The 10,164-nt window shown below is 41.1% G+C and overlaps 1 protein-coding gene across 2 annotated transcripts; it reads right to left on the reverse strand.

Annotated features, from left to right (window-relative positions):
• Window positions 1–38: 38 nt before the first annotated feature.
• On the reverse strand, window positions 39–9,744 carry LOC115784059 (casein kinase I). 2 transcript variants are annotated; one of them, XM_030735122.1, is made up of 11 exons: window positions 9,514–9,744; window positions 6,912–7,002; window positions 6,567–6,677; window positions 6,215–6,363; window positions 5,077–5,305; window positions 3,842–4,012; window positions 3,516–3,664; window positions 3,207–3,402; window positions 2,935–3,074; window positions 2,359–2,426; window positions 39–2,190 (listed from the first exon to the last, which is right to left on the reverse strand). In XM_030735122.1, the coding sequence occupies exons 2-10, from the start codon at window positions 6,985–6,987 to the stop codon at window positions 2,394–2,396; spliced, it is 1,254 nt and encodes a 417-aa protein (XP_030590982.1). In that variant the 5' UTR covers window positions 6,988–7,002; window positions 9,514–9,744; the 3' UTR covers window positions 39–2,190; window positions 2,359–2,393. The 2 variants fall into 2 exon arrangements, with proteins under 2 accessions (XP_030590982.1, XP_030590981.1); XM_030735121.1 differs by having other exon boundaries at window positions 39–2,248.
• Window positions 9,745–10,164: the final 420 nt, after the last annotated feature.

Here is a 10,164-nt window from a genome sequence, read left to right on the forward strand (position 1 = left end):
GTTACAAGATGATCAAGAAAAAGTCAGAAGAAATTGTGAGCAACGTTATTCATTTTTATTACTTCGTAAAATATACACAAATACTGTAAATAAAGAGTGTTTAAGAACTGTACATGATATCAGTACACAATACATAAGTGAAATCCCCATATCCTCATCCTCCTCCATGCCATCCCCAACCCAACAGTTACAATGCCACTGGGTCATGGTGGCCTGTACAAAGGTAATTACACTCAGTACACTGCTATATACAAATCCCTGCAAATTGCATCAGTTACACTTTCTTCTTAATGACATCGTCAAGGTTGCTGGAGGTTCAAATCCAAAAGGTGACATCAAACTATTAGCATATCATTTTTGCAGAAGTAATATTGAAAGCCCTAAGTATTATATGATGATGGAGGTGGACAGGCTTTAAACGGGGAAAAAAAATTTACTTCCAATAAGTTACAGGACAGTTTAACATAAATACAGTGACTGAAAAAACTCCATACAAACTAAGACAAAAGTTAATTTATTATTCTTTGCAGGGATTCACTATCACACTTCCCCTCTCTCTCTCACACACACACACACACACACACACACACACACACACACACACACAAAAATGTTGGATGACCCAGCTGGCACAGCAACAGTAATCCATCCCACAATTTAGTATTTTAAATACCCAAACTCTGAATGCAGCCCCCATTTCTGTTGTTAGTATTCATTTTTCTACTTTACACTTTAAAACAAAATTACCACATTTGGCTTTACATTGAAATAAAAAATATTTACATTGGAGTAAACAAACAGAAAAACATTATTGGATGCCCCCATTCCCACCCTTAAAATGTGATCCCAAATGTTGAAAGAGCCTGCCCACTCCCTTATTACCTCAATAACAAAAGAATAAAAAAGGTAACATTAAGAACTATCATAAAAATTGTAGCCACTTTTTGTCTGCCAAAATGGGCAGCTGTGGTCTCTGGTCGAATATATCAGTTTGCTGAGAATTTCCTGAGGACCTTCCCTCAAGACTTCAGAGTGTGTCTTTGCATCTACCATCATGCTTTACCATTTCCACTAACAATAAAATGAACAAAAACAAGTCAAAACAGGCAAATATGTGGTGAAGACTTCTATGGCTACATTATGAGGGGCAGCAAGTCATCACAAAAGGGATGAAGGACAAGCAATCACCAGTTGCTACTTCACCAGAAACATTACAGCAGCTAAAACATCACTTACTATTCCTTTTTCAAAGTTACCCTTCTTTTTGCCTTCTATCCTCTCACCTACATGTCTCCATTTATTTATATTTAAGCGGTTCTTTAAAAAAAAAAAAAATAAAAAAATCAAGGGGACCTATTATGCCTTGCCTCACTTTCTGTCATATATATGGTATTAAATTGGTGGATGTTCATATTAAACTTGGCCAAAATGTCAAATAATGAGGTCGGTGTCTGTACAAGTATTCCATTTGAACTAAAAGTTTAGGCTTCAGATGGCTCTAAACGCTCAGTTTCAAACAGTTTTCGCTACTCGCCACAGAGAGGGGACACCCCAGTATGGTCATCTCATCAGACCTTCTGTTTGGGAGAACAGGTCTGTTGAAGCAGAAGAAAGTTGGCTGAGAAGGGAGCTGAAACAGCTTGTTTCAGACGGGATGAAGTGAGAGACTGCAAGGCCCAGTGTAAGGTAAGTACAGATTATTCTGAACTGTGAATAATGCAAAGTTACGACTACTAGTAGAGTCCCAGATTTCAAATATGGAGCAGGAAACAAGTTAATAGGCCCCCTTTAAGAACAGGGAGGAATGCCAATGTTTTCATCAAAATCAAATATTTTTGCTTTTAAAAATTGAGAAATACATTTTATTTTTTAAACTTAAGCCTATATCAACCTTTAATTAAACACATGCATGTCACTGATACCTTTGTGCTCCTTTGATGCCAACAGTTCTTCACATTTTTCAGAGTGCTGAGGGAATGCTTTGAGGAAGAGGAGGGCAGGTATGAGCAACTGTCAAGGTGCAGCTTTGTCATTTATATTGTGGTAGCGATGAAGGTTCAGTAAGATGGTCCATGGGGGAAAAAAAAAAACAAAACAAAAAAAAACAAATGCTTTGTGTATTTTCCTGGATCCTGAAAGAATTGCTGTCCTTTTCCAAAGACCCACATGTCCATTAGCAATCATCTTTTACTAAAACAAAGTAAGAATAAAGGAAAATAAATTGTAGCGGCAAATTTACCTTGCAGCCCTGAAACAAGAGATGGATTATCATTAGAGATGTAACTTATTGATAAGCGGTACATATTATAATTACGCAAGTGATTCCAAAAAACAAATTAAAAATAAAAGTGACCTCACCTGTCAGTTTTACTTGCATGCAGAGCTGGAAAATTCTATTTTCCCATGTGCTCAAATGGCACGCTGACCTGCAGAGGACACAGTACAGATTCAAGATGAAGAGTTAGCAGTGAAACTCACACAAAATGTAAAGAGGGCCAAAATTCTAGCATGCCGATTCAGGTCCTGACCCCATTAGATGCAGTTCAAATAATATTGTGATAAAAGACAATACTGAGATGTTCTTGTTGCATTGCTTAGATCCCTGTGAGCCAGAAGCTCAGGTATCAGACTGCTCTAAACACCCTTTCAGACAGTTATTGACTCTTAGATGTTTGATGCCAGAGCTAGCAGGAACAGAGAGAAGCCTAAAAGACGAAAGGTTAAAGGGAGAGGAGCTAAAATGGCTTGTTACATATGCTGGATGGACAACAATGTTGCACGCAGTGGAAGAATCAAGCAAAGGTACTGTACTAGAGTCCAAGAATAAAAATGTAGAGGTAGAAAAGAGGCATAACAGATCCTGTTTGATTAATATTGTTTAAACCAGCATTTTCATTGTGGGTTACCTGACCAATCCCAGGGGCATTTTCTCACCTGTGACGTAGAAATTCTTGATTGGTCGTGACGGGCTGTGAGGTCAGAGGACGATACATTGGCAGGAGCCCCACGGTGGAGCCGCATGCTCACCTTCCTCTCTCGTTCTGCACGAGAAATTGCACGTGGTGACGTGTTCCCTGAAATGATAAATAAAAATGTCCAAATTAGATACAAATATTCAAGGAAAAAAAAAAACTCCAGGGTCTGGCTGCTGCTTCTTTTATTTTTTTTTTTATTTTTTAAAATGCAGCAGTTAGCTGAAAACTCACCAGACTGCTGGACCCGAGAGGCAGGGTTAGAGATGGCTTGCTCTGGACCGTTCCTGACTCTGTTGGGAGCTCCAGGGTTTGGTCCTGGAGGGAGGCCTCGCGATGCAGACCCCCGGGGGGCTCCTCCGATCCGCTCATCCCTCTCATCCCCCGTCCTCCTCTCCCGATCCCCATCCTCGGCCGTCCGACTGGCACCCTTTTAGATGAGATAAGTCACATTCAAGCTTCACTACTGACGGGTTTAAATTAGCTGTTATAATGTGATGAAAATAAACATCAAAACTTTAGAAATGGTGGCTGTAAACTTACAAATTTGAGCATGTTCCAGTCAAAGACATAATCGTAAGAGAAGCCCTGTCGGTGGAACAGATTCCTGAAGAGCTGTCGAAGGTAGGAGTAGTCTGGTTTGTCATCAAAACGAAGTGAGCGGCAAAAGTTCAGGTATGTGGAGAACTCAGCTGTAAGAGAATAATAAAAAGAAAGCACAATTGAAAATGACTGTAGTTGTAAACCTTGTGTTATTAAATAATTTTAAGCATTTAGTTTCATACTGAGAAAATGCAATACAGCACCTGAAAATAATTTCAGAGTTGTGGGGCTGCCCCAATACACAGAGGTACCCTGTGATCACTTACATGGGTATCCTTTGCAAAGAACTTCAATGGGTGTGGACATTTTCTTCTCGCTGATTCGCTCATACTTCTGTCTCTTGGTGGCAGCCTTGAGGCCCTGCCAAGGGAGCGAGCCCAGGTTGAAGTACATGAGGACATAGCCGAGAGACTCCAGGTCATCACGTCTGGACTGCTCTGTCAACATAAAGTACAAGTATAAAGTAAGAGAGAGAGAGAGGGAGAGAAATCCATCCATTCCCTATCCTGTTCAGAGTCGTGGGGGGGCTGGAGCCTATCCCAGCTGGCACAGTACACTGTACAGGTCGCCAGCCTGTCACAGGGCCAACACAGAAACAGACAACCATTCACACTCACAGTCACACCTGTGGGCAATTTAGAGTGACTAATTAACCCAACCCCAGTAACTGCATGTCTTTGGACTGTGGGAGGAAACTAGAGTACCCGGAGGAAACCTATGCAGACACAGGGAGAACATGCAAACTCCACACAGAGGCCCGAGCCACGATGGATTCGAACCCAGACCTTCTAGCTGTCCTTCCAGCTAGGGGAGAGAAATTGTTAGCCATAATAAAAATGTCCTGTAAAATGTCTTAAAGAGCATTACAATGACATTCCAAAGCTAGGAGAAGCCCCCCCCCCCTCCAACCCAAGACATCTTGTCCTTTTGCCTCTCTCCATCCTCCTTTTCTTTACAGCCTGTGTCTATCAGTTACAGTGGTCATAAACAGAAGGACGATACAGAGAAGAGGCACATCCAAAGACAAACAACTGAATAAAAGGGACTTTTTACTGGAGCTAAACTTGATACATTTCTACATGGAACAAATTAACCACAAGGAAGAACTTCAGATTTAAAAATACCATTAAATATTTTTGGAGGCCATCAATGTGTTCTGACTCACCCACATTACAGTTTAGTGAAAGGGAAATGATTACAGTATTTTGCAGGATATCAAACACTAGAAAATCTGGGCATTAGAAAAGCCCCGCACTTGAAATAGCATATGATATGTTGCTGTATTTCCTTCTGTTTATGGGATATCTCTGCCATGTCAGTTAATAAAGATTAAAAACACCAACCATAATGCAGAGCTGTAAGAGAAATGCTGCAGCTTATGTCCAACTAAATAATTGCTGTCTCTGTAAACGTAACACCAGTATTTGATATCCAACACACAAAAACCTTCATGAAAATGCAAGCCAATGAGGCTGGTGTGTATCCTCCAAGTCCGTCTTACCAATTCCAAGATGTGTGTTGATGGAGGCGTAGCGTGCTGTGCCGGTGAGGTTCTTGTTCTCCCTGTAAGGAATGTGCTGGTGTGTGCGGGCATCACGGTACTTCTTGGCCAGGCCAAAGTCAATGATGTACACCAAGTTGCCCTTCTTGCCAAGCCCCATCAGGAAGTTGTCAGGCTTTACATCTCGATGGATGAAGTTCTTGGAGTGGATGTACTCAATACGACTTATCTGGACAGCACAGAGTAATGAACCTTAAGTTAGCAGCACAAAAAAACAAACAAAAAAATCTCCAGGTAAACATGAAGGTTACAATGTAATGTGTCAGGTCATCTTATATCATATTTTGCATGCCATCAGTTCAGCACTTCCTGTGTAGTTTTCCAAGTTCAGTTTAACGCTGCCAAAATGTTCAAAGGTAGGAGGATGACGAGCTGAAAGACTTAAACAGGTACTATCACAATGAAAATGTATTTTTGAATAAATCCCAACAAATACCAAAACAACAATAATAATAATAAAAAAATGGTACTGGAATCCAAAATTGCTGAATCTCCCAATCAGTGAATCCCTATTTCTGAATTTGTCATAACAAGCAGCAAGAGACTGCATGTCACCTTCTTAGGGCTGTCCTTTACACTTTTGATTTCCTGCCCAGCATATGTAATTACTAACCATTAACTGAAGCTAATGGTGTAAATGATTGCCATGACAGACCGAGTGCCGTTGAGTTTGAGCTTATTTATTCATTTATTTTCAAATCCCCCCACAACCAGCAATGCAGGCTTGGTAGAGTAAGGGTCTCATCTCATCTAATATTTAGTTGACTAAAGGGGGCTGCCCTACCTTAGTGCTCTCAATACATCAATGGCTTGAGAAACAAAGGAAGGCAAAGGGGGCAAGAGGATTTATAGGGATGGGATATGAGAAGGTGATAACCCCAGTCCTCTATATGGACTGACACATGGCTTCACCTGGAAGTAAAGGTGAGAGGAGTTGTGCTGAGTGAGCCACCAGTGAAAATAAATATTTAGGCCAGCAAAGTCTATAGAAAGGCCAATATGAGAGAACACACTAGCTGCAAAAGAGTAGAGGAAATCACAAGTATCCCTGACTTTTACAGTAGGGTTTGGAGCATACCATCTGGTCAGCTAAAAGCAGGACAGTCTTTAGGCTGAATTTGCGGGAGCAAAAGTTGAAGAGGTCCTCCAGGCTAGGGCCAAGCAGCTCCATTACCATCACATTGTAGTCTCCCTCTGCACCACACCACTTTATCGATGGAATACCCACTAGTAAAAGACACACACAATCAGCACAAAGTCCCTTAAGACTGGTGCACACACACCAAAAAAAAACTGCTGTTTAGATATTTCTGTCATCCTCACTTTACATATTTAGCAGGTTTCATAGGTTTTGCATCTCCTATGCTGTCCTGGCCAATAAATTCAACAAGGAATGTGTTGAAAAGTGTGTCAAAGCTGTAATTTCTTACCCCCTCCTTGCATCATCTTGTAGAACTTGCTTTCAATGTGCAGCTGTGGGTGTTTGGTCTTCACACATTCCAGCTTGATGGCTACCTCCTCACCAGTGGCAATGTTGGCACCTGAGGAGAAATAACCACAGCTGTAAGAACAATGGCATCTTTGCATGTAACAGGCCAAAGACGAATGAGCATGAAGGAAAAACCGAGTTCAGTACCTGGATAAAGGGGAAAATTAATGGCACAGTTTGAAAAGAGAGGCTCTCCATGTGCTAATGTGGAAAGAACCTTAATGGGCATAAAGCAAAAGTACGGCATTCAAAAACTAAAGGAAAAAATGTGGATGCTCCAACTTACCAAGGTAAATGTCTCCAAAAGAGCCACTCCCTATCTTTCGCCCGAGCCGGTACTTATTCCCAACTCTCAGCTCCATGGTTCCAACTTGTCACTGTTTCCAAGAGACAACACAGATATTAAAATAAAGCAAAGAACATACAACATTAGGCCAAGCGTCTAAGTATCATCGCTCCTCTTTCACCGTGTCAACTAGTACCATGACCATTTCCTAAACTTTCCCAAAGGGTAGAAAAAGGGAAGTTATCCTCGAGGGTCAGTCAGCTGCTTACATGATGCATATCAATCCCACACCACTGAAATATTCACGTGTTTTTGAGCGAGAATGCAGCCTAAACATGGCCAGTTGATCAGCAAACAGCTGTCTGGTGCCCAGAAACACAAGATCAGATTTGTAGGGCAGCTAGGGGTGAGAGAGAGGCGGCTGCAGTGAGATCAGCAAAAACATGGAAGGGAGGAGAAAGAAAAACAGGGGGAAAAAAAAAAAAAAAAAAAAAGGGTTATGCACAAATGCCAGTTTCCACTTGGAAGAGAAGCAAACCTGAATCAATGGACTTGGCACACATGAGGAAATGAAACAGCTTTTTTTTTTTGTGTGTGTGTTGAGCTGATTTGCACGTGATGCTGGAGCAGGATCATCACTTATTTAGTGCTCGCTCTACCACGCCACATTGTGCAGCCATTGCAAAAGCGAGACTAAGCTCTCTGCTGTTCTGCACTGGCACTGCCAATTGAGTGAAGGCAAGCGCAGCCACTGAGCACTGACTGACTTTATCTATGTCAAGGCCCTCAAATGATTCTGTGCAATGAACTTAAGAAAGTACTGCAGAGACTATATTGACACAGACATTTCTATTGTCACCACTTTTTCAGTGCAACTGCACCAAAAAAATCTCCATTACGGCAGCGCTTGTTTTTAAATGCTGTAGTTTTCAAGTGACATTTCTACTAAGATCGAGCTTTCAAACATGTTTATCAAATTCGTAAATCCACCAACGGAATACGCTGCATCTTTTTTTTACCACCCCCGGTGCTGCATCTCAAACTCAAACTCCTTTTTAAAATCACAACTTAAATGATCCTACATATTAGCTTTGTTGATTGTATACAGTGGGAATACAGACACAAGCTTTACTCTAAAACAACTGTGCATCATCATAGATCATGTGAACCTTCCTCAAGGATTTAGACTTGTTCAGCTTGCATTGCATTTTTCTTAGGAGAAAATAGCAACTGGACCAAAAAGATGAAGGTCCTACATCTCTACCTGATGAGGACAGCCTGCTAGTAGATGTGACAGAGGCAGATGTATCTGGGTTATTAAAGAGTTAGGGTTCATGTCTCATGCACTGCAGCCAGGGCCCCACTTTAAGGAAGAACACTAACACAAGGCTACACTGAAAGTGCCATAGATTACTCAGTGCAGGAACAGTGGCACACTGTGTTAAACATTTATGATTGTACTCATATTATTTACATATTTTCTCAAGAGCTATTTAAGATAGACTTTAGTCAGCAAATACAATTATTGCAGCAATGTGAAGAGCCCATTATTTGAGGTTTCAAAGGTGGCTTGTGTGATGCGAAGCAAGTGGAATTAGCCTGTCACACTGCACTGGAAAAACACCATGTGCTATTAGGTAGTAATCGTCTACAGGAGAGTGGATTGGTTAAGATGGTACAGTACACATCTGCTGGTTGAGGAGAGTCTTAGTGGTGACTGTTGCGACAGGATGTCCTAATGATGTTGCATACTGTAGTTAAAAAAAAAACCCACACACCACTAAAATGCTCTAAATCTCAAGTTACATTATTGTGAATTTCTGGACATGTTAGATGGACGTATGTAAAGCATGCCTTACTTGGAAATGAATATCCCTCTTAAAAAAATAAACAAACAAAACAAAACGAGTAACAGAGAGCCAAAGCCAAAAGATTTCACAATCACACGGAAAAGAACAGAGCTAACGTTATGCCTCTCACACTCAGACAGCTGTCACTACACAAACAACTCGTGTGTTACAGACTCCACACTGAATACGTGCATTAAAATCGTATAAACACGCAAAAAAAAATTATGCTCATTTTCAAAAACGGTAAGGCTACATTTCTTTCCTGTCTGCAGTTTGATAAGAAGCAAGACAGTTGTAATTAAGACAAGAGCAACAAATCTGCGACAGTTTTAGTTACATTTAAAAAAAACAAACTCTGCTAACATTTATTAAGTACAAAATGTGTATTTTATGTAATCTGGAGACGTTTTAAGTAACCTTAGTTAAAAAAAAAATACCAGCGTTATTAACACTAGTTTAGTGCTGCGGCTAAGAGTAAGCTAGGAGAAATACGTTAACGGAGCCGTGATACACACAGCCCCGTAAATACTGTAAAAATTAAAGAAAGCTAGACACCTTTTATTTTACACTTCGTCACATTTTATATTATACTTACAACCGCACCCATGTATGTTACTGGACAAGCCTGTGTAGAGCCCTACTACTCGCCCCCTCCCCCCTCTCTTTGGAAGCCGTGAATAGGAGAGTCTGATTCGGCCGAATCAGGCCCCTTTTCCCCCTTGGTTTCTTCGGTTCCCCGACCCAACACTCACCCGATATTAGGTTCGTCCGAGAGCTGGGTTGGTGGAGGTTCTGATCCGATGGTTGTCAGTCGGACAGGAGTCCGGGTAGTGGAGGATGGAAGCGGATTCTGGCGGCTCTCATACCCCCAGCTCTTAGCTCAGTCGTCGGTTGCACTCCCTGTTAATAGTCCCTGAGAAGCTCCAGCAGTACGGCGGCCGTTCTCCGCTCCAGTCTGTCTCCCCCTCTCGTTACTTAACAACGTGCGTGTTCATAACGCAATGATGTCATTCCCTGGATGTCAGGGCACTGCCGTTAAAGGAAAACGTCACACATAAACGACTCCTTCATCCTGCAAATTTACCATTGATGAATTATCCTTATTCTCGTTTTTATTGTCAGGTTTATGCATATCCTAACAGTAATAATGATATAATTATGTAGTAAACAACAAGAAGTAATATGTATGCAAGTTCTTTGTTTTTTAAATTAATGACTGGATAAATTATGTAATGGCACAATTTTTCACTTTGCCATCATTCAGGTGCCTACCTTCCTTCTTGTGTGTCAAAATTTGAAGCCAAAGGGTGTTAATGGAGTCCAACAATTTGTATTTACTGAGCTTACCTTGCATATAAGGACACTTGAGGTGTATAATAAAGGCTTTGTGGACAACCTTACAC

The sequence above is a fragment of the Archocentrus centrarchus genome, chromosome 8, assembly GCF_007364275.1.
Source record: "Archocentrus centrarchus isolate MPI-CPG fArcCen1 chromosome 8, fArcCen1, whole genome shotgun sequence".
NCBI classification, from domain to species: domain Eukaryota; kingdom Metazoa; phylum Chordata; class Actinopteri; order Cichliformes; family Cichlidae; genus Archocentrus; species Archocentrus centrarchus.